General features: G+C 36.6%; 1 protein-coding gene across 7 annotated transcripts in view; it reads right to left on the minus strand.

Moving 5' to 3' along the window:
* LOC117405776 (probable ubiquitin carboxyl-terminal hydrolase FAF-X) overlaps positions 1-24,834 on the minus strand; it is a 76,097-nt gene extending 51,263 nt beyond the window's left edge. For 3 of the 7 annotated variants that reach the window (XM_034009151.3, XM_034009150.3, XM_034009148.3), the window contains exons 1-7: positions 24,192-24,834; positions 6,858-7,111; positions 5,359-5,504; positions 4,959-5,038; positions 1,383-1,495; positions 857-1,075; positions 164-279 (exon numbers count right to left, since the gene is read on the minus strand). In XM_034009151.3, the coding sequence (XP_033865042.1) occupies positions 164-279; positions 857-1,075; positions 1,383-1,495; positions 4,959-5,038; positions 5,359-5,504; positions 6,858-6,953 (770 nt within the window). In that variant the 5' untranslated portion in view covers positions 6,954-7,111; positions 24,192-24,834. The remainder of the gene's footprint in view (positions 1-163; positions 280-856; positions 1,076-1,382; positions 1,496-4,958; positions 5,039-5,358; positions 5,505-6,857; positions 7,112-24,191) is intronic. The other 4 variants (XM_034009147.3, XM_034009146.3, XM_034009144.3 and 1 more) reach the window with 2 other exon arrangements.
* Positions 24,835-25,700: the final 866 nt, after the last annotated feature.

Consider the following 25,700-nt stretch of genomic DNA (forward strand, 5'->3'; position numbering starts at 1 on the left):
AAAGTGTGAAAAACATCTATACAAAGAAATAAAAGTCCTCTCTAATGAACGAAACGCTGTTGGCACGATTTATAAACTTATTTCTAATTAACAAATGACTGTATTTAGGCAGCAAATTGACACTGAAAACAAGTAAATAAAATGGGTTAATCCTTAAACTTACTTGATGAGGGCTGCAATTATCTGAACATTCAGTGCTTGGCCACTCATAAAGCGATCGTGCAAGATCTGAAACCCGTTTAATGTGCCAAACTTGTTTATTAGATCCACTAACCAGCCCTGAAAAAAAAAAAATAAATAAATAAAAAAATTAAAACATGTTTCTTATGAAAGCAGAAATACAAAATAAATAACTTTCCGTTTTATCCATTACTGTGTAAATAGTCTCAGGATTGTACCTTGCCACACATTTTATCCAGATTGCTTTCTTCCAATGACACACAAAAAAAGATGTTATCCAACCTAACGTTACAACATATACTTGTTTCCTTGTCAATTTGTATATATTTTTTTACTTCCTATAACAATTAGGGATGGGCACCAATATTGTGTTTTAGAACACTTCGATATTATAGATATCCAATTTTCATATCATTGTCCACCCCTAATAACAATGTACTTTTAAAATCTTAAAGGCTTTAACATTCATTCTTTCTTGTTCTTTAATTTCTTGCAAAACAGTGTACAACACATTGGCCAGCATTGAATTCCATATAAAACAATGTGTAATATGGAAACTCTACAGAGATAGTAGCTCAACTACAAAGAGTATATTATTGCTACACACACAGTTTTGGTCTGGATCTGATAAATAAAATTGCTCAGGTTCCACACCATCGCCACAAAATCAATCTACCTTTGGTGACCGTGGATCAGGTGGACGGGCAAAAAGCTCATCTTCTGCTAACTGCACTCCAGCCGGCACCGTCTCTGACGGACGTGTACCATTATAGATATGGAACTTGCAGTGAGGATTTAAAGCCATAGCAAGAAGTTCAAGAAGAGGAAACCAGTCCTGGGAGAGCTTGGCCACACAAAGTTCTACCAGGCGATGAGTGTTGTTTATAATACATCTCTGTCAAAGGGGGAAATCAGACCATAGTTAGCTTATACAAAATGTGTAATAAGACACGATGTTAAGGTATTTAATCATCATCCTCTACAATATTCCTCGCTCTATAATGCTTGCTGAAACCTCATTCACAGCAGCCATTCCTTCAGCTTCATACTAAGAGATAAAACATCACTTTTCCTGCATGCACAACCCAAGTTTCATGCAACCTGAAGAATCTCAAATTAACATTGTGTCAAAAGATGAAGTTCAGATCTGCCCTCAAAACTAACAAAGTATATAAAGGCCATCAGTTCACAAAGATACTCACATGAATTTCAAACTTCCAGCCACTCACAGCTTCATCCGTAAGGATTTTTGTAAAGGAAATTGTCAAGCCATCTCGAAAAAATCTCTGACACGCTTCACATTTTACATCAAGTCCTTTGAGGTGAAAAAGAAATGATTCATGACGTATAACCATCACAAAATTAATATTTAACAATGGATATAAAAGGTTTATAGGTGATTTAACAAACATTTTGAACTATTTAGAATAAACTACATTAAATACCCACAATCATAATACTCCTGAACATTATGTGGCTAGAAGTTTACTGTTTAAAAACTATAGAAAGTGTACTTATACTAAAAGGGTTACTATAGAAAGTGCTCATGAATTAGTACAAATATTTTACCCAACAAAGCAATGTTATTTCCAAGAAAATAACACCAAAATTAAGTATTGGACAAATGTATCAAGGACCGTGAGTCTGGTCAAAACCGAAGTGTTTTTGAATACAAACACAATGAGGTCTGTGACGAAACCCCAGATGGTGTCATGTCTAGGTGTCCTGATCTGTCCTGGAACGATCAAGCAACAGGAAAAAAGTATTTTGCCCTGAAACTCACAGGGAATAGTAGATAGATGGACTTCTGGATTATTGGCAACTAGTGTTCTGTGATACCTCATTTTAGGGAGCCTCGATACAATACAATGCACAGTATCATGATATTCGATATTATCACGATACTTTGGATCTTACGTCCCTTACATGTTAAAAGGCTGCCAAATTCCTTTTTTTTGCAAGTACAAAGTGCATAAGAGGCCAATACACAGTTAATAATGCAGCAGCATGGTGGAATGCTTGCGCTTTACGCATACATACACACACACACACACTAGGGCTGTCAATTAATCGCAGTTAACTTCTGTGATTAACGCGTAAATGTTTCTAGAGATTAATTATTTTAACGCGCATTGCTGTGTCTTGAGCCTTTCGGCACACCGTACTTCAATCCCGGCCGCGGCAACATTGTATTGAGTGTCTGAGTGCAGTTATTGTTTAAATAGAAAGTTAGTCACTAAACCGCTTAATGGAGCAGAAACCGCTTAATGGAGCAAAGCACTAAAAATGAATGGTATTTTTTTTTTTGAAGGGCTCACTGGACAGAAAGACACTTACTTGTCTATTGTCATAGTGAGTTCCAGTATCAAACACGAGTACATCTAGTCTGCTGCGCGCCTTCATCTCTCAAAATACACTAGCAGCTATTTTGCTACAGACACTAACAACAAATTAAACCCACCAGTTTCAACAGAAATGCAGGATCGCTGCTAGCCTATATCAAGCTAAGTATGATCATGATAATAAGTATGAGTTAGGCTGCGTTTTTTTTTTGCGTGCGTAGTATGTAAAGCCTAACAATTGTTAGTTTGCAGTTTTTTAATATGACGACAGTATTTTTGGTGGTCTCAATGGGTACATTTCCTGGTTAAATAAATACATTTTAAACAATTTTATTTACAGTTAAGGATAATAAAAACAACAGCATCAGTAATAAAACAAATTTAAATTCAATGGATGTAGTAATTGTAACAATTTAATATGCGATTAAAACCGGGATTAAGATTAATTTATTTATTTATTTTTTAAATCGTGAGATTAATCGCTTGACAGCCCTGATATATATATATATATATATATATATATATATATATATATATATATATATATATATATATATATATATATATATAAAATACACACACACACACAGCATCAAAAGAAACTTATCACTTATAGTTGAACATCAAAAGAAACTTATCACTTATATTTAGATAAAATTCACTAGAGGTGATCGAAAAATGACAAACTCCATATCCATTGTCCAATCAACTGTCTCACTAAATTAGGTGATTAAGTGCATATGCTTCAATCATAGTCACTCAAGCGTGTCATGGTCAAGGATGAATGCTCGAGTGATTAAAAAGAAACCAAAAACATTTCATCAATGTCCATCATATACCTTATTTTTTTGGAATATACCTTATTTGTTTCTTTTGATGCTCGGTATATATTACACATACATACATACATACATACATACATACATACATACATACACATTTCTTTACACGTCTAGCACATTCCTGTTTTTTGTTATCTTTGATATGCCTTTTTATAGGTAATACGCACTGGGGATTCACTTAAACTAATATTTCCACCTGCACACCCGTGGTGGTTTTCCACTTGCAAGACACCCGACCCGAGCCGACCCGTACCGTACCGTGAAACTCCAGCCTCGCAACATATCTGAATCTGGCTCGGGGCTGAAGCAGGCTGTGGGCGGGGTTACTGCATTTCATCATCACGCTCAAGCGTCATTCCAAGAGAAAGTGACAACCCCCAGGACCTCAACCGGTAAATGTTTTCCTAACTCCTTACCTTTACGCCGTGGGACACAACACACCTCTGACTAAATTACAAAATAAAATCACTCCCTCTCTATAATGCACATATAGTGAAGCAAAAATGTAACTTTCCGTGAATTAACTATGCATAAAGCACCATGTAATCAATGCTATATTTTTTACAAAACAAAGAAAAAAAAAAGGTAACATTCCCACACATGGATCATTTTAATTAGCAGTTTTTAAACTATAAAAAGCCTGGCTAAACGGCAGTCGTGAGTTCAGTTGTTTAGGCATGTATTTCAACACACCCCCCCCCATGCACATTTACAGTACTTTTCTGCAATAAAAAAATCCATGACAAAAAAATATTTTATTAAATTAATGCTTCATTCTATTTTTGCAGCCTGTGACATTTAATTTAATTGACTCAGCACATTCATTATGCGTGACGTCTCTCAGCTAGTCTCGCCTTTCTCTTGTGTAAAAGCAACTCAAGCTACCCGAGTCGTACCAGGCTGGCTCGACTTGGGTGTGCAGGTGGAAAAGGGGTATTAAAGAACTGAAGAAACTAGAGTAAAAGACAAAAGTAAACTTCGGCAAAGACATCAGGGTGGCGACCTGAAAGAGGTTTCAATAAATTGGTGGTGTTTCTTCCCTTGTTTTTCAATTCTTTAAAACACCCGAGACATCTCCGGCATTCGCCAGGACCGCTGCAGTAATTTAACTTTCTCAGAACGCGCAGGGTAGTAGGGTAGTTGGTCACTTCCTCTAAGCATTGTTCATATTGTTTTTAAAAGCACACAATTACAGAGTTTTGTTTTAAAGGCTTAAAAAAAACCTGGAAAAAAAAAAAAAGCTAAAAATAAAAAAAAGGTAAGGTTCGAAAAAATCGCGATACTTCGATATTTTTATTTTACCCAAATATTAGGTATCGTAGGATTTTGGTATCCTGATACACTGTAGGTATCTATATACTGCGGAATACTACGGGCAACTCAATTTAGTATTGTCTCATGCATAGAAATCAATCAACCAACAAACTAGATTATTATACAAAATGACCCATACCTCAAAAAAAGTTAATCACCTCTTTTTGCAAACAAATTTGGGGGGAACAAATCTTGGTTTCCCCACACAAAACGCAAAAAAAAAAAAACAACACAACCCTGTGCATATTAACTTACAAAAATGTACCTTATTTTTACTTACCTTTTTTACCAAGATCTATAGCAGCTTCAAGAAGAACTTCTAATTCACCTTTTGGCAAAACTGGTACAACCCATCGGGGTCTGAAACAAAGCATTAAAGGAATTGTTTGATACTAGAGCAATGTCCACCGCAAGGTTAATAACAGGATGCATTTAAAGGCTCCTGTTCATAGGCATCCCAAAGGGACAGCCAGTTCCACAATGCCATACCACAACAGAAAATCCAGACCATGGCATTAATTCCATAATCGTCCTGTACTTGATAACAGATGAAGAACTGGACAGACAATTAGAATTGCAAGGTAAAACTTACTAAGAACTGAAAAAAAAAAAAAACACCGTTTGTTTTAACATTAAATACAAAACTTTCCAGTGTGAATGTGAGTAGTAGGTATACATACCGGTTGATCATGTCATCCAGCTTGGCCAGGTCGGTGTGAGGGAAGGCAGGCTCCTCCTCCTCAAGTTGAGGAGGTCCATCTCCCTGCCCCTGCTCGTCCGGAGGGCTGACTGGGGAGTTCTCATTCGATGAGTTAGGAGAGGACGTCTGCAAACGCACACAAATATGAAAATGTATACCCTACACTCCAGAATCTCTTTCTAAACCAGACAATACAAGTTAGATATCCTCTGAGAGTATTGTACAGAACACTCAAAAACAATTACCATAACACTTTTTTCCCCCTGTGGTTATCTACAACAGCGTGTTCAAATAACCTTTTCTAACAAATGTGCTAACTGCTGGAAAGATACTGCCTTTATTAAAGTCACAGACCAGATATTATATACAAGTAGATCACCATGATACACTATGGTGGGGCAACACAAATACATCTCTGTGCAAACAAAAGCAACAACTGAAAATAAATACTGACGCATAGACACTGAACATACAGCTTATCATCCTTTCATGGTTACTAAGGGACATCCTAAACAATACCCTAGTGCTACTTCATCAGATATTAAGACTGGGAATGGTACAGCTCCACATCAAAGCAACACAAACCTAGGAGCAGCTGTATGGAATAGAAAGTCATCCAAAACATGGGAACTGTGAGGGAGTGGAAATTATCCCTCCTGTTTGGCTGACCTAAATAGTCTGCTTGCTTTTCACTTGTCTGCACAATATGTTGAACAAGTCAAATAAACTTTTTTTATATGGTACGGTAGCCTACTACTATATAAGGTCTTGTTGCTATTAGTACAGGATCTAATTTGGATACTGGGAAGGATACAATATAGCAAATAAACCCCCCCCCCCCCCCCCCCCATGAACAATTAATATTTTCATTTAACAGTTGTATACCATTTGCCATTCAAATTATTACTTTTACAGATAAATACTTTCAGAAAGGAACTGGATAGGCCCAAGATAAGTTTTAAAAGGTATTAACTGGCGTTTGTTGACTCTCCCTTGCCTTTTAAATGATTTACTCCCCTTTGCGCTGTGTAAATGAAAGGTTTCACATTGAAGATGGCACCAGCTATGTCTTTGTTCAATATCCACAAATGGACTTTACCTACAGAAACATGGGATAGAAGAATAAAGCCAATATCTCAAACCGCTGGATTTGGAAATCAAAAGGTCACATGGCCAAAACATGGTAGCCACGATAGGTCACAGGTCAAAGTGACAGGCACCATTAAAAGTTGCCAGTTTCCATAACACTGATAATAAAAAAGACTCAACTGACAGCAGTTTGAATAGGAAAACCAGGAGAGGAAACGCTCACGTAAATAAATAAATAAATAAATAAATCTCATTAAAAAAATGGAATGACCCAAACCATGTTGCTACACAGAAGTATAATTTCCTTCACTCTGGTGGGAAACAATCATCCGAAAATATTGTGTTTGTACCACAAAGAGACTGATGAGAATTGAACTGCTGGCCCCTTACCTGGTTTTGTGGGAGAGGGGGCTGGGACTGCCCGTCTGGAGCCTGGCCCTGGCTGTCATTCCCTCCGACGGGAGAGCCACGGGTCGTGGCTGTCATACTCGACACAGAGCAGATCTTTGCAATTTTGTCCACTTATGTTGTTGTCGTAAGAGAAGAAATTATTGCCTCCTCAGCAATAATGGAGAACCAGCATACGTCTGTATAAGAAAGCACCACCTCAAGCACAGGATGTTTTGCAGAGACCATTGCATAACCTTAAACAAAAGAGAAGAGGCAAAATTAATCCTAAACAGAAAATTACAATTTTACATATGCCATTCATTTTGCCTAATGTGATGTCAAATTGCTAAATTAATCTCTCAATTCATTGTAGAATACATACACTGCTGCAATTCTCCATTTTCAACTTTACTGTGTTAATTTTACTAAAATTACAATGCCATTTCATTTTAGTTTTTTCTTAAAACACAACCAAATGTGGCATTGACAGTGAGCTGATATTGAGTCATAGTTTAACAGGAAATGAACAGGAAATGAATATTTGTCAACAATCAGTGTGTTTACATAAACATAAGAATTCTGGTATTTTTCAGAATATAGTTTTCGGAAAAGTAATTCCACCTAGAATATCCCAATAGTATTCAGAAAACTAACAATATGTCATGTAAACACACTTTTCAGAAACCTTATTCTGATAGTGTACTGCACATGTGCAAACTTTGACATCATGCATGTGACTATTAAAGCAACTATATCCATTAGTGGTGCAATCGGCACCCTAATTTCATATTCGATTATCGAATAGACATTTATCAACGATAAATCAATGCATTGACATTTTATTTTTCAAAATAAAGAACAAACAGTTTTTTTAACAGAAGATCCAATAACTAAAATCACTGTTGTGCATAATATTTAAACAAAAAGGCACAATAACAAGTGCTGCAAGAGTAATAGCATGGGGGTGGGGTCTAAGGTCACAGATTTCCCTGCACTCTCACTGCCCCATTCACATAAGCTTCCAGTGTAATTCAGTTCACAGAGAGGGCAAAGAAAACAGGCTGCTTGGCCCGGAACAAAGGAACATCAGCCAGGAAACAGCAGCACACCAGTATATTACAGGGTTGTGTGATTTTGAACAGTAAACTTACATGTTATTGTTGTGCAGTTCACCTAAAATTCTCTCAGATCAGACCTCGGCGGGTGGGGGAACAATCAGTGTCAAGTTGCTATAGCCTTTGTCTGGTGAAATTTACAGTTCCATTTTTTTTTTTTTTTTTTTTAACAAATCTTAATTTATGGTTAGGATTAATTTATTGTGATTTTTTTTTTTTTTTTTTTTTTTTTTTAAGCGTGTCTGTCCCCTTATCAAAGCACTGATCCTTTCATTATCTGAAACTGACTCGCTCCAAAGTTCGATGTCATTTAGTCAAGTCATGAAGAACAATGCTTTAATAAATACTTTACCTAGATTGCTCCAGTAAAAACTCAAACTGTATAAAATGGGTAATTGTATGTAAAAATAATGTGATATCTTGTAACAATTGTAAGTCGCGTCCGCTAATAAATAAATAATAATAATAATAATAATAATAATAATAAACACAACACTGCAAAATTCCTTTCCCAAAATGCATAATTCCACGATAACGAAAAATCAGTAGCCCTAACCCTTAGCGGTCCATTTATTCAGCGCGTCTCAGGCGCGTCAGGTCCAATTTATTTTCACACGCACAGTTTATTTTAGACGTGCTGTTTAAATTTTTTTTTTTTTTTTTTTTTTTTTTTTTTTACAGTAAAACAGGTTGAAAAGGCACTGCATATCAACAGGACACTCAGTACTGCATCTCCAGCCCCACCCCACCCCTCGTTCGCTGTATTTTTCACATACCTCTACATAGTACTGCATACCGATAAATCATCTCCTGATCACTCGTTTTATCAGCGAACTCCTCAATAATGCAATCCAAGTCATTATTTTATTCCTAGAACATCTGAAAAAAGCTCTGCAAATGTCTGTGATATTCTTTGAGCGCTGGATGCAGAAGCAGCTATCTTGTTTGTTTATGTCCGTGTTATCTATGTGGTGTCTGGGCTATCTGTATTAAGATACACTCCTATCGGTCTCACTCGGTGGCCACTGAATGGTTTTCTCTGCTTTTTCAGGAAAAAAAACTACTAGAGACCTGTTTTTTACGTCTTTTTGATGATGTCTGACAGGGTTCGACATTGGACTGGAAAGGGAAAATTGCAATGTCGGACCAGGTCCGACATAAGACCGCAAAGGGCTAATCCTGTGGAAAGGATGCTTTGTCTGTGTATTTTGTCTTCTATTAGAATTGTGCAAGTACCCAATGTAAATGCAAGCTTGTGGAAAGTTACTGATTAAGGACACTTTTCTTATGTAAGATATATGGAGGTTGTCGGTGTCTTGTACTCTTCCTGTGTCTTGTAAGTTCTTGTAGTAATATATCTTATTAACAGGGTGCGTGAATTAAAGGCATGAATTGTGAGTGTTATAGAAGGACCAAGAAGAGGTATGAGAGGATACAAAGCCGTGCTGCAGAAAGTTACAAAGAAAGAATTGAAGAATGAAGTAACCACAGGTTTAGGGATAAAAAGGCTTATTTAGAGAGGTTGGACCAGAGGAAGAACAAAATTTGCCATCATGCGCATGAATGCCTTTTTCATATTGCATGCAGATACTGAAGTTTAATAAAGCATTGGTATGAAACTGACTAATTGTTGTATTGACCAAAACATTTTGGGTTATTCCACAAAATAAAGACTAACACCAGTGAGCCAGTCAACACACTGGAGTTGTACTAACAGACTGTTATACAGAGGTTGCGTTAATGCAAAACTTTGCGTGCTAGACGCAAAATAAATCCATTGGACCTAAAAAATATTTTGTGTTGCGTTCACAGGACGCGCAGAATGGAAAGGGACGCAGACATGCATATTCGTGGTAATCTATTACACTGCAACAATGACCGTAAAATACTTGCTTGTTTAAAAAAAAAAAAACTGTTCTGCAATATAACAGCATTGATCAAGGTACACTCCAGTCCAGTTGGTGGCAGCAATAAGCCTCATATTTGGCTTTGCTAGCAATATTAAGAATATTTACTTTTAGCCCGTGTCCACGCTACATAACCGATCTCGAGAACCACTCAAAAACGTTTTAATTAATCCAGCTCAAACTTTAGCATCCACACTGAAGTACCGTTTCATGTTTAGTCGGACGGAATGCGTAGACACACTGATGCTATTAGAATAGTTCGGTTACAGTTCCTAGCAGCGCAACGAACATTGGAAATGAATACGACAGCATCCCACCGTGTATTTTCTTTTATTTTAAAATAATGTATTATTCCCCACATTAACAGAGGTCCATATTGTTAAGAAATAAAACAAGTATTTTGGAAAAATTGTTCATCCCCGATCCTACTTTTAACTCGCATTTCATTTTTGCAGTCGCCTAACTTAACGTTGTGCTTTTGTCAATTTTCCACACTAGTTTAACAGGGATACCCTTACAGATTTTTTTTAAGCATAAAAATTAATACCTAGTGCAGTGTACACTGACTGCAAGTCATTTGGCAAGCGTAAGTTTTTTTGCTAAGCAATCAGCATCTTCAGGGGATTCTCATGAAGATTGCTCATCTGCATCTCAGCCATCTACTTCTGACTACAAGTACTACAGTGACCGAAGCTGTTGCAAGCAGTAGTAATGCACAAAAACACAAACGAAAAATACGTTCTTATAATTTTGAATGGGAGATCCATGGCTTGTTTAATCGAGACGAAAAGATGTACTGTGTGTGAAAGAGCTGCTGGGCAAAACAAACAAAAAAGCATATACGCGTGGATGTTTTTCAAGAATCTTCGCTTAAGACACGGTGATGCTGTTGCTGTTATTGGAATATTAAAACACACCTAGATGAAGGGAACAAACAGTGCTTAGAATCCAGTCTCGTCACGTGAATGGTCTACTGTTATATAACAAAGAAAAAAGTGTGTCTGAGTTTATATGTATATCTATACACAGACAGAGATTTTTTAAACTACTATATGCCAGAGAGTTTAAACGTTCATAAAAATGTACCAAAATGCACATCCCTGGAGTTTATTAGCCTTTTTGTTAAAATGTATATTTGATGGATGGGACGCAAAATTTGAGGCATGTGCGTTTCAGGAACGCACAAACAGAAAAGCTAGCGTGACCTCTGGTTATATTTCTGTCAGCTCCTTCCCCTTCTTGGTATCATTGCATGACTGTTTCAAACCCACATATTACAGTGTATGCAGCTATTTATAGATATGTGTCAGTATTTCAACTACCTTTATCAGTCTCTCACATGGATTAGAACTCAACTGACAAATCAAAATTACTTTTTTTGAAGATCAAACATTAACACATTTTATCTTGAAGGAACTCTGGTCTATATTTGGTACAGACAAGACAAACTTCCATTTTCTTTTATGCACATGAAATAAGCAATAAAAGAAGCAGCAAAAGAGAAGTCGCAGGCTTCTTGCTTTCGAGTCCAGATAAGTGTAGTTTATTGAAGATAAAAGTTCTAAGTTGCAAAGTTACAACCAGACATCTTAAAGGTTACATGGTGACAGCAGTTTGCAGGTATACTCTCTCCAAGCACGGATCAGAGCAATACAAAAAACATTGCGCATTTTCCAGTTTAAATGTGGTTTCTTGACATCATGTTTTTCCTTAAAACCAATCACAAGAGAACACATTTCTAAGTTTTTACAATCCTTACATCAAAAGATTCACATCCTACATGGTCTGTGCATCTAATTTCAAATGTGTTCATTTTCTTAAATATTTGATGGGAGGAAAGAGAGAGATAGCTTCCTGGAGTTCTTTGAAGTTTCCACCATGAGAGACACCGATTGTGTCAGAGGTGTCACCTCTCAGGTACACCTCTTACAGGAGACAATAGTCATAAAAAGTGGTTGAGTTCTCATGGAAGTAGCTTTCACAGATCTCCATTTGTCTGTCTTTCTCACAATTAACAAGAAACATTACTTCATTCTATACTAAATCTAAAGTCTAATAAATGTATTTATTTCTAAATAAATGTATTGCTACAGTGACATACAAACATGTTTAAATAAACAAATGTGTGCCAACTATAAAGACGCTATGTCAAATTATCTGGTCTATATCATAGGTATAGCTAGAGGTTAAAACAATGCTTCAGTGAAAGTGTTCATTTCTACTGGACAACACTGGTAATGGGACTTTGATAAGAATTATAGAATACAGCTGTGTACCAAACATTAAGATATCTCAAAATGTACTAGCTTCAAAAAGTTACAATACAATTACAATAATAGCAACCATATTAGGTCACAGACAACACATTTAGTATGAATAGCTAACCCTGCAAAGTCACTGCCTCAAATAGTTTCTGAAACAAGGCCTTGACACTGTGGAGACTGGTGCTTTGCACACAAAAAAAAAACACACACACCCCCACCCCCTAATCTCACTCACGATTGAAAGTGAGATGGAGAATCAGAGAATATATCAATATAGAAGGTATGCAGCCAAAACCTTCAAGCGATAGGTCTATATCAGGGGTCTCCAACCCTGGTCCTGGTGAGCTACTGTGGCTGCTGGTTTTCATTTCAACCAATCTCTCTGTTACTTAACTGAACCAATTATTGGCTTAATTAGTCAAGATTAACAGGTGTTCCAGATCTTTAGCCACTGATGATGTAAAGACACCTATAAAACCTACTGGATATGGGATCTCCAGGACCAGGGTTGGAGACCACTGGTTTATATGATTTGCAAACCAAAATAAGTCATACGACCCCAATATGGCAGCAATCTTAAGTTACAGGTCAAAGTGAAGGGTGATTTCACAGTTTCCACAACGCTAAAAATTTGAAGTTTCCAGCTTTAATGGTTAATGAGAAATTAGCAGTGGTAGATGCACACTGTTCACCATATTGTTCAAAAAAATGTTTGTAGCTTGCACAACCAAGAACAAGAATCCAGATTGCATAGCCAGACTGCCATTAATGCAGACTTGTCAAGGCACCAGGGATAGCGTGTGTCTGGAGACAGAGTCCCAGGAACATCCATCAGCATAGAAGCTGCCATTGTATGAAGAGCAAGCAAATCATTCAGCACAGTGTTTTACAAATCAGCACATTCATGTTTTGACATTAGACTTGAAGCTATTCAAAGTGGAACATTACTTTTACTGTTGTGGAGCTGGCTGCATGTACTGGAACCCTTCTTGGAGGGCTAGGCATGTGCAAAAGCCACACCTGAATCCAAAATCAAGTCGGAGACAAGTGTGTCCCGATACAATCCTTACAAACAAAACCATTGTTTAAATGGTTTAGCGCCACAATCAAAAGGGGGGGGGGGGGGGGGGGGGGGATTTAAATCCCCTGTTGCATATAGCCTACAATTGGTTTAGGCTATTGCATTGCACCATTACCACATAGGAAATAGTTTTTAAAATAGAGATGGGAGTTTGAGAACAAAAACAAAGCATCCCCAGTAGCAGAATTTAAGCATGTCATCAGATCAAATGGTTTGCAAACATGATGTAAAATGTAAATGTGAAAAAGAACATTGATATATATATATATATATATATATATATATATTGTGAGACAGTAAAAACATGTGCGGAATGTTTTCTGTTAATTGTTTTATTGTTAATTATCACCTGCACCTGGCTATGATTGTAAATTAGAGCCAGGTGCAGGGTTTATAAGGAGAGCAGTCAGTCTGCTCTACGCTGCTGAGTAGAAGGAGGCAGGAGAGGTGCTCTGTCTCCGAGTAGCCAGAGAAGAAGTAAGTGCGGTGTGACACCATTGTGGTTTTGGGAAGGACGGGAAAACAGCGTAGCTGTCCCGCGTTAGTCAGGGTGTTCCTGAGAGTTGAGTTAGTGCTCCAAGTGGAGTTAGGTGTTTATTTTGTGTATTTTGTTTGATTTTTTGTGTTTATTAAAAATAGCGCACCAGCGCTTAAAACTCCATTTCATTGTTCTGGGTCGTATTTTTAAAGGGGCACGAACCCGAGTGAGTTGTGCTTTGTCACAATATATATATATATATATATATACAGTTTGAGCCTGGGGCGCTGAAATGCTGTATACTCACTGGACACCAGGGTTGGGATGACGGATCAATGTATCGAATCGGTCCAATAACCATCAATGGATAAAATACCCATTGATGGATCAAAACAAAATGAATATGGTGAAACCACATATCGTTTCATTAATCCATTTTATTAGGACAAAATTAAATGATATAAAACTGTACTCTAGTTCCCTGCCTTTGCTTACAGAATAAACCCAGTGAAATACCAGTATAGCTGCTACAGGATTAAAGCTTTCTCTGTGAAATTACTAACAATGCCATCCGACATTTGGAAGTTTTTTTTCTAAGGAACAAAATGGAAAGGTAAAATGCGGCATTTGTGAAACTTTGCCGAGCTTCTCCGGCAATACCACAAACCTGTGGGACCATTTAGTGAGGCTCCATCCAACAAAATATGACAATGCAAGTACTAAAAAACAAAAAGGAACTACTACAGTGGCATCCTATTTTGGAAAGAAAATCAAGCCAAAAAGTGTCCGAGCAAATGAAATAACAGACCTGATAGTGGATGTTTATCATGGAGGGAGCTGCATTTAAAAATCTGATAGCGAATCTTGTTCCGGGCTACGCAACATTTGCAGAGCAATGTTTTTACTTACGCATGTAAACGATCATACTGGGGCACTTTTTAATGGTGTGGCAAGTGTGCGCTGTGCAGGGCACAATATAAACCTATGCATTCAGAACAGTTTGGAGGATGTTCCAGCCGTACACACATTAGTGGCAACAGCAAGAAGACTGGTTGCACATTTTAAAAAAGCAAGCTGGCAACAAGTGCTTTAAATAGAAAACAAACAGAAAAGGTGACAGGATGTGCAAACAAGATGGAACACAGTTTATTATATGTTTTGAATGTCTGCTTGAGTTGTGGCCAGTAATTGCAGTTTTGTCAAACCCTAATTTGACAAAAAAGTCTGATACCGCTACTTTAGATCTAACTACTGAGCAGTGGAAGCTAATGGCCGAGGTACCCCCTCCACTTCAGCCATTCGAATTAGCTACAGTACTGTTAAGCGCAGAGAAAAACACTACAGCTAGTTCCATGTACCCAGTTGCAACAGGGATAAAATACAGACTGAGTGGTTCCCATTGAAGCTTGCGACGGGGACACAACACCTGCTTTGCCAAGTCCAAATACACAAAGTTTGCGAGAAAAACTACTGTGTAATTTATCACAGCAATTTTGTTTACATCAACTGAATGACCCAGGCGACAAAGTTATGCCACTGCTTTTTGCATCAGTCCTTGATCCCCGATTTCGCAATTTGAATTTCCTATCAGAACAAGCCACTGTGGTTGAAGCAATGCTTTAGACTAGTTAGGCTGACGGACAGCAGTCCCGCTAACGACACGAACTGTGCCACTACAACTACAAGTGACTTGCCAGTTAAAAAGAAAACAAAGACAGAACCAGAGTTGGGGTCAATTCCATTTTTTCAATTCCAATTCCATTTCCAATCCCAGTTCCCTTTTATACAATTCCAATTCCTATTCCATTTTACAGCAGTCTTTACTGAGTTTTATGCCATAGGCTTTATCAGGTTGCCTGACAAGTTCATTAAGTTGTATACAGTATTTGTTTGCTTAATAAAGCCTTTGTTGTAAAATTATTGGAATAGGAATTTGAATTGATTAAAATGGAATTGGAATTGAAAAAATGAAATTGACCCCAACTCTGGACAGAACATGCATTTACATTGTTATTTCGTGGACTGCAGCAACCAGATATGACCTCCAAGGAAAGCCTAATAAGACAAGAAGTGATGACATGTACCTCTGAAACGAAGATCCACTGCTGTGGTGGAAAAATAACCACACGCTTTCCAAAACTAGCAAACTTGGCAATGAACATGTTAAGTAGCCCAGCAACATCATTGCCAAGTGAGCGGGTGTTCAGCAAGGCCGGGATGATCATTTTTTCTCAACAAAAAGTAAACTGTTCTTGACCATGGACTTTATAAAATAAGTTGGACTTGTGAATAGTTAAATTAAAGTTGAATTGGTTGGTGTTCCCACTTCGTTGGATTTTGTTGCAAATTATTTTTTTCTAACCGGTTGCTGTCAGTCAACACATCTTAGGTAAGAAACATTTTTATCATTTTTAACTATTTGTGAGAATGAGAAACTCGCTGGGTATCGTTTGATTTATATCAGAACATAGGAAATGTCTAAGGTTTATTTAACTCTAAAATTAGAAAGAGATAAACTGCAGAAACTTTTCGTTTTCGTGCTTAGCCTACATCAGATATCTGAAAACGTGCGATTTGTTTGTTCTCTAATCTCGTATGTTTTGCGTTATGGAAAAAAATGATGCATCGTCTCTAAGAAAACAATGCATCGATGGTAGAAAAAACACCATCGTCCCAACCCTACTGGACACCACCTCAAAGTAATTTACTGAGATAAATCATAGAATACTAGTGATGCAATCGGCAACCTAATTTCTTATTCGATTATCGTATAGGCATTTCTCAACGATAATCTATGCATTGACGTTTTATTTTTCAAAATAAAGAACAAACATTCGTTGTTTTTTTTTTAATTTAGTAGTTGGCAATTGATTTTACCCCGTTTTTCTCCCAATTTGAAATGGCCAATTGTATTTAGGCTCAGCTCACCGCTACCACCCCCATGCGGAGCCCCACTCTTAACATTTTATGTCCAAAGCAAAACATTTTAATTAATCTCATAAATCCTAAATAATTTAACTATCATAATAAATTCAGCTTATTTTTTATATAAATATTGCCATATAATCCAAACATACTTTGAAACAAACTGTAAAAATCGGTAGATTTAATATTGGTATTCTTTTGAAATGATTATGCATACATAACAGCTATATGTGTTCTTGTCACTTTTTAGTGCAAAAAAATGCAGAGACTCACCAGTAAAGCAACTGAACTAATTTTACATAGGTTATATCCAATGCAATTATAGAGGCCTAAGTGCATATCCTAGCAACGCGCTGACTTTGTTTATCAACCGTAATAGCACTAAAAGCAGCATACGCAAGGTTTTAATGCAAACCGGCAACAGGAGACTTCAAAATGTGTTCTAATTTGATGCATCAATTCACCATTATGTAATCGAAGCTCAGGAAATTAAAGGACAGATGATCAATAAATCGATGCATCAATTAATTGTTACACCACTATAGAATACAGATGAATACCAACTAAAAGACTCTAGGTCAACGCATGTGGACTGTATCATTGATAAGGCCAGAGGTTAAAGCAGCGCTGGACAACACTGGCAATGGAACTTTAAGAGGTGATCTTTGTGAGAGGAACAACTTATGAGGCAGAATAATTAATACGATTTCAAAAGCACTAGCAAAACTTGGAATTCAATGAATGCCTAGTAAATTCTGTTTCTCAAAAAAAAAAAAAATTAGAAACATTAACCACATCAATTTCCTCAATTTAAGCTATCTGTATCAATGTTGCAAAGGGCCACATAATGCAAAACACACCGATAAAGACACCACTACTGGCCTTTCCTATTTGGAATTCTCCATCACATTACAGCAGGCAATTTGATAAAGATAATATAAAGTAAACAAAGCTTTTATTCCTGTTGACATTTCCTTCTTTAACTGACCTTGTACGCTCAATGTAACAAAATAATTCCATAAAATCTCTCTCTGTCACGTACAGCTGTTCATTAGAAGTCACAAAACATGAAGTTTTGAAAGAAACAAACATGTATTTTCATTTTAAACCAAGATGTGGTACTACAGTAAGTTTAGGAAATGTCCATTTGCAGGCTATGCTTTTAGACTGTCTTGTATTTCCAGAGTAATTTCACCTGGAGAGTGAAATTGGTGGAATTGTAGTCATGCATATTCTTACAAATCAGTGCAGACCTACTACAAAATCAGTTTTTGATGACCTTCTGTGTGACCTTAGCATATGGGTCATATAGGTACCTGTGCCGATCTTAAGTTTTCTTTGATTTTAATAAAATAATATTTATCATACTGTGTTAATGGAATACAATTCTTGAAATTTCTTGTTACAATAATTCTGCGTTCAAAAACATCCATTTATAGAGGAATGTTAATATTGCTAATATGTTAATAGGGGTCTTAGCAACAGTTTAACTGAGAAATAAAAGAACAAAACCCTGTGTTGATTGGGAATCAACACGAGATGGGATTCAACATTAAAGGCAGTTAGTTTAACAGTTTATTTTTAAATAGATTAAATTACAAGTGGTGCAAATCCATATTGAAGCATGTTTTATTTTTTCATAAAATACAAACAAAGACAAAATGTGGAAGGTGCCTTACAAGAGTATTATGTGAAAAACAAAACAGAGAGGGGGGAGGTGGGGGTGGGGTGGGGTAAACTGGGTGTATATGACAGCCATGCTTAAACATCTAGGTGTATAGAGAGACCGAATAGCATTTGAGATGCCTCTGCAAGACAGGTCACTTGAGCCACAGATCTACAGGTAAAAGGCCAAAAATAAATTCAAATGAAACCTGCTGAACAGTGTTACGTTAACATATAAAATTGCATACCGCTTTGTGGTTTTCCATATACTTAACGAAAAATGTGACATTTGGAAATCCAACAGGAAACGCTGTCCTATTGTTGCTTTTGCGATATCATTTTGTAGATTCTTTGATTACATGACGTTAAATAAAAAGTTCTAAATTATGTTCGTATAGTTTTTTTTGTTGTCTCAATTCTAAAATTCTAGGTGATTTTTGGCCATAGCTGTACACAAGCAGCGAATTCACAAAGAGATCCAGAACGCCACTGGCTTCTTTATTGTCAATAACCAATCAGCTGCTTCCCCTACTCAATGACATGATTTGACCCAGAGAACACTGTTGAGGTGGTGACTCGGGAAGTTCCTGTGCAAACTGATAACCCAAGGACAAGGGTTAGAAACTGGCAGCTTTCTTTAGCCTAACGTAGTAACAAATAACATGTTTTATAATGAAAAATATATAGAATTATTTTGTTAGCTATAATGACTAACAAGGCAGCTTTTCTTTAAGTGCCTTCTTATAAATCTATACAAACCAAATTGTCTCAGATGTTATTTAATATTGCTAAAATTAGATCTATATTTGAAATTCTTCTTTTGGTTATGCGTAAATTTTTTTTTAAAAAGTTTGATTTAAACATATCGATCATAGAATTAGAATAAAACTAAAGCACACAACTTATTTTTACAATGTAGCAACGGACAACCAATGTTGCCTTACTCTGCCACCATTGTTGGATTAACTATAGGGCAGGATCTCCATATTCTTTGTCCTCAGCTATGACATGCCTGCAAAACAGCACTAAATAGCATATGCTTTCCCTTGGGATTTTGTAAAATTGTGGTGGAACTGCCCTAGATTTACTGAAATCTGGAACGGCTTGAATGGCCATGCATTAGGAATCTTAACTCTTTCAATCTAAAAGGGGTATATTTATTCATCATATACCTCACTGGGATATCAGCCACAGCTACAGTGCAAAAAAAAATACATTTGCAAAAACATATTTTCAGGTCAGTAGTTTAGAAATGTTTAAGATAACCACTTGTAAGTTTTTCAAGTTTAAAAAAATATATTTACTGCAACACTTGAATATGGTTCATTTGTCGTTATCCCCTTATTTTATAGGGATGTGCTTTTGGTAAATTTTTATGAACGTGTAAAATCTTTGCAATGTCAGCGTTTAAACCATATCTACACACACACACTCTTTATATTACATTCTGATACTGACAGCCCTGGTTAGTATTTTCGAAGCAAATAACATTTTAACATCGCAAAGACTTTACTACAAAGTAATAAATAGAGACGCATATGTTGACAGAGGGCACAGAAATCATCCAAGTAAAAGGATGCTATTTCCAATTACGTCCCTGTAGTTCCTGTATGTGTTGCCTTCTGCTGTGGGTGATTGTAGAACAACAAATGATTGTAGAAACAAAAGGCAATCCATTTATTGAGCTTAAAACAGACAAGCTGTAACAGCACAACAAGGCCAATCATATCATTATTTTTTCTCTCATGGTACATTCAAATAAAAATAAAAAATAATAATCTTAGGGCCATATTTTGAAACAAATGCAAAAATCTAAGGTCGACAAAGTTAGCCCTCGTCAATATTCTAACTGCAGAACAGGAACCACAGAAATTGAACGGATACATAGTGTTTGGAAATGGGTAGCAAGCCATGTTATTGTTGCTGATTCATTGGGATCCTTTAAAAATCAACAGTTCTAGGATTAATCAGGTACTATGAACTGGACAAGCACAGGTGGGCCAAACGACCTCCTCCTGTCCAGCATGTCTCATGTTTTTATGATCTAATGTTTAGTGCTTCATGCAGGATCACAGTGGGAAATCAAATCAAGGCCTTTGCATTTTTTTGGGGAACACATTGTTTATAAAACACACATTTAACATACAATAGAATCAATAGGAAAAAAAGTTACTGAAGTACCTGCCAAACATGCACCTACCATTAGTCATAATTGCTGTTTTGTCCATTATGACTGAAACTGACTTGCAACAGAAAGGTTATATTGCATAAAAACGTCAGTGATAAAATCAGAGTATTTAGAAAGTGCTTACTATATAGTATTTCTTTGGAATACAGCAGTAGATCACCTGAACACACATGGGATGATTTCAAATGTTAAAAGGTGCTAATCTTTAATTATTTCTATTTATAAATAACTGAACATCTGTGGGGTACATTATATAGAGTTACTAAAAATTATACTTTTTATATTTATTACTTAATTATATGCAAGTATTCTTTTGTTCTTCAACCAGTATCTGGACTGTATGGTTTTATTGTACTATATCATTCTGTTTTCATTGACAACAGAGCAACTTCTACCTAGAGTTTAAACTTAAATCATAAATATGGATTGGAGTTTGAGGTTGAGGGGGTTTAAAACTCCTCTCTGAAGTAAGGGTAATTTAACAATTCGGGTAAAATTGAAATTCAGTACAAGTAAATAGTCTACACTGTCAATCTCTTACATACAGATAAACGTATTTGATTTAGCTGGCCTCATTACTGTTATACTTGTGTGGTGCTTTAAAATTGCATGACGTTAAGCTGCATCTTCCCAAGATCATTTAAGAAAATGTATTTAGTTGTAACATCATGGTACCCCAATCATGTTTTATTTGTAATATTATTTCAATGCTCTATGTGTTGAACATAAAGTCACTTTAACTGTCCCCATAGACAATCATTTTTGAAAGCAAACGACTGTTCTAAAAGCACTGTAATGCTCAGCTCTGGCCCCTGTGGGCTATTATGCCCCTTTTACACTGACACACACGAGCCCAGCCTAGTCCAGCCCAGCCAGCCCGGTACGGCTCAGGTACTTTGAGTTGCTTTTACACTGATGCCGACCGAATGACGTCACGCATAATAAACGTACCGCAGAGAATAGAGAGGAGGCGTATGGCAAAAAAGGCAATTTTCTTTTTTCCCCTCATGCTTTGTTGTTCAAACATTTGAATGTTGTATGAACTTTCGAGCCTAAAATTAGTAATAGTGATAATAAAAAATAACCATGAAATCATGCTTGAATATGTTGATTATTACAGCTCTATACAAAGATGGTGCTTAGTTTTTGGTGTTATTTTATTTACGATTAACTTATTTATAAAGAAACATTAAAGCCATATGTCTTACCTAACGTAAGTTAAAGCAGTTTAATTATTTCTGTTTAATACTTAACAGAATGGCCAAAGTTAAATCAAAACATTGACTCACTTGTCAAATTACAAACTCTTAATGTATTATTATTATTATTATTATTATTATTATTATTTATTTCTTAGCAGACACCCTTATCCAGGGCGACTTACAATTGTTACAAGATATCACATTATACATTATTTCACATTATACAGATATCACATTATTTTTACATACAATTACCCATTTATACAGTTGGGTTTTTACTGGAGCAATCTAGGTAAAGTACCTTGCTCAAGGGTACAACAGCAGCGTCCCCCACTGGGGATTGAACCCACAACCCTCCGGTCAAGAGTCCAGAGCCCTAACCACTACTCCACACTGCTCCATTCACATTTAGTGAAATCGACAACAAAGAAAACGTAATAATTTAGCTTTACTGTTGTTAATCTGTGAAAAGATAACTTCCACGAAAGTATACACTGAAAAAAGAAACTTAAACATATAACATATAAAATAAAAGGCAAAAGCAATAAGGTTACAGATGCAACAGTCAAGAATCACCAGCGTCATGACTAAAGTCAAACCCCACCCACAGCCTGCTTTGGCCCAGAGCCAGATTCAGATATGTTATCAGGCCAGAGTTTCATGGTACGGGTCGGGTATATTGCCAGTGAAAAAGCTCCTGACCCGTGAGGGTCCCAGGCTCTCACGGGTCGGGTGTGCCAGTGTAAAAGGGGTATTACAGTCCAGGTTTTTGTTGAAACTAGGCCCAAAAAAATTAGAGATAAACAAAAACAATCTACACTAATTCACATTTCACACAGCATTCAGTTTATAGTACTGTATTTGGGTGTATAGCCTGAAGAAAATAACATTTTATTAAATGTTGACCTTGAATAACAAAGTGATCTGGTAATAAAGCTTGCAGTTCTTCAAGAATAGACCACACTCACAATTAATTAAAAAATACAGGCTGTTCCAGTCTCTTGAAATTAAATAACAGATTGATTCATTGTGTTTATTAACTTGGTGTAAATTAATCGTGTCGTTTCCCTTATTTGCAATTACATAAGATTATTCTAAGTAGCCACAAAATACAAAGATATAAAACGATTCTGTATGCAACCTTTTTCTTGCACATTCAAATTTAAGGAAGTTTCAAGTTCAATAATGACATTGGCCAGTTCTACCACTGAAGTGATCATTTGACAGGCTGTAGAAAATAACAGCTGTGCTAAATACAAAACTGATTTATTAATGTACTTATTTTATTAAAACAAAGCTAAAGGCTCGTCTTGTGACACAGGACTTCAAGCAGGATCATCATTATCTGTATTTCTATCCCATGAAGCATCACAATATTACGTATTAATTCAATTTTGTAATAAAAAAAACAATAATAATGTAGTTTCAGTTTATTTTATTTATTTAAAAGAAACGTAACGAATTACATATTTTGAATCCAGACTGGAAGACAGAATCAAAACATATTTTCAACAAAGCATTCAAAGACATATGCAGGTTATTTTTATATATATATATATATATATATATATATATATATATATATGTATATACACACACACACACACACACATATATATATATATATATATATATATATATATATATATATATATATATATATATATATATATGTGTGTGTGTGTGTGTATATACATATATATATATATATATATATATATATATATATATATATATAAATAAACCTGCATATATAAACTGAGCAATGAAAAATGTACGTATCCACCCCTCTTCATATGACATTTGTATGATATGCAAACAGTATTGACTTGCACACAGATGATGACACAAAAATACGCCTATGTTGTTATCTATTATAGAACCAGTTCAACAATTTCGCAAGGAAAAAAATTGTAAATGGTAAACAAACACCACCAGACCATTACGAATAGCGGCATTTAACTTGAATTAACTCCATTAACTTCTAAAATTGCAACTTTCAATCGTATTTACAAGACAAATAACATAAAATAACGCAAGGCCTAATTTCCAGGCGTAGTCCTCCAGGCCTACTAGTTTTCCACCATCAATCCGCCTCAGTAATGGCGTTCCGCTCCAAAAGGAACACATTAAATTGCCGGCCGCAGCGAACAGCAAACCAGTTTGTGGCTAAACACCTCCACGAAAGTCTGTCTAGTCATACCCGGGCATGACACTTTAATATCAAGCTCCTTTTCGGTGGAAAACAGGTTGGAAACCAGGCGCTCCATCATCATCACTCATTCACTCCCAGGCAGGGACAGACGGTCAGCCATTTTCCTTCTCTTTACAGTAGAAATATAGCAACAACCGGCTTCTACACACATACAGTGAGGGTATTCACACAACCGTCAGTTCATAACAAATACCCAGTTGACACCCTTTCTGCATGTTTAGAAAAAATGTCAGTCTAACTACACCCGCAAAAATATTTTAAAATGAAAATGACAAAAATGAAAATGCAACTTACCATGAATTAGATTAGACTCTTCTCTTTCTTCCCCACTACTCCAGATTTTTTAATTTAGTAAAGTCAGGGTTACTTTTCACCAGCCTTGTGCGCAGGTTTTTTCGCCTGAATCCTTTTTTGTAAAAAGGGATCTCAATATCTTGGCTTTTTGTCTGCTCGGGTGTTTTTCATGCGTCACCAGCAGCAGCAGCAGCCCCCCAGCTCTCTCTAGCTCTGATCTCTTGTCAGTTTCAGTCCCAGCCAGTCAGTCAGTACTGCTTCGGTTCAATATGGCGCCAGCGCAGACTCCGAACAAACGCTGCCGCTGCTGCAACAACAGACAGTGCGTCCCGAAACTCAACGGCTAAAAAGACTTTGGACCCAGGGAAATGAATAACAATATAGTAAGCTAGTGTTGGCTTGTACGAAATGTTCACAACATCTCTTGTTCCAGTCCCCTAATACGCCATGCGTTTATTTTTTTGTTATTTTTTTATTCACGGATTCTACAGTCCAGAGCAGCGCTGGTGTGTTTCTATCGGCTCCGCTCTGCCTTTCAAGTCGTGCCCCGACTCCTCCTTCACAATGTTTATGAGACTGACACCATTCTGGCTCAAACACAGAGTTAACATTGTGTAATGAACCATAGACCCACTGGAACCAACATGGTGAATAATGGTATGCAGTTTCATAACATTCAGTTTAAAGACGCTCCTCTTCCCCCGGCTTTAGACGAGTGAGGTCGGAGAGGAGTTGGTCTCACTAGCTAGCTCTCTCTTGGCAAGCTTTTTGATGTGCTGTGATTGTGACAGCGTAAAGGAATATCCCCTAAAAAGTGTCCTGAGGGCATCAGATGATTCTAGGGCATTTGCCATTTACTCCCACATTTCACTTCTAGAGCTTGGCAACTCTACAAAATCAAGGCACCCTGTCCCTAACCTTAGCAACCCCTGCCTTAAAACCTAACCGTTATAATTGTGTAATACAAACTGATCTGGTCCAGTGTATGAGTTTAATATGATTTTTTTTTTCATCTCAAAATTGAAACATGATGTGTGATGTCTTGTTTTTTTAGGTTCTCCAGCCTAATTTACCATCACTAGATGGAGTAGGGTCATTCCTTGTTGTAAAAGAAACCCAATTTTAGGTATTTGTTTGTCACCATCTGAGATTTTGATTAAGCTGGGGTTGTTGAGTGCGTCCCTAGAGGAAACAAAGCTCACCGAATTGCAGGTCTTTACCACCCCCAATTTCCAAGCTAAGACGTCTTTGGCAAGCATTTCAATTTATTAATAACTTTTAATTTAGCTACAGCGTTACGTCTGGGTTAATTGTAATGCTTTTTAACCAAATGACACTCAGAAGTATGGTACAGTCCCTACACTGCAATTACCCTGGGACCTTGATTGGTAAAATATCCCCACTTCAGGTTTGATTTAATTTCATCTGTATTCTGCCATCAGCAAGGAAGGTGCTCACCGAATTTATCTTGAGATTTCCAGAAATAGAAATAATCAATTTTTTATTGCA

Source organism: Acipenser ruthenus, chromosome 9, assembly GCF_902713425.1.
Source record: "Acipenser ruthenus chromosome 9, fAciRut3.2 maternal haplotype, whole genome shotgun sequence".
In the NCBI taxonomy this organism is placed as follows: domain Eukaryota; kingdom Metazoa; phylum Chordata; class Actinopteri; order Acipenseriformes; family Acipenseridae; genus Acipenser; species Acipenser ruthenus.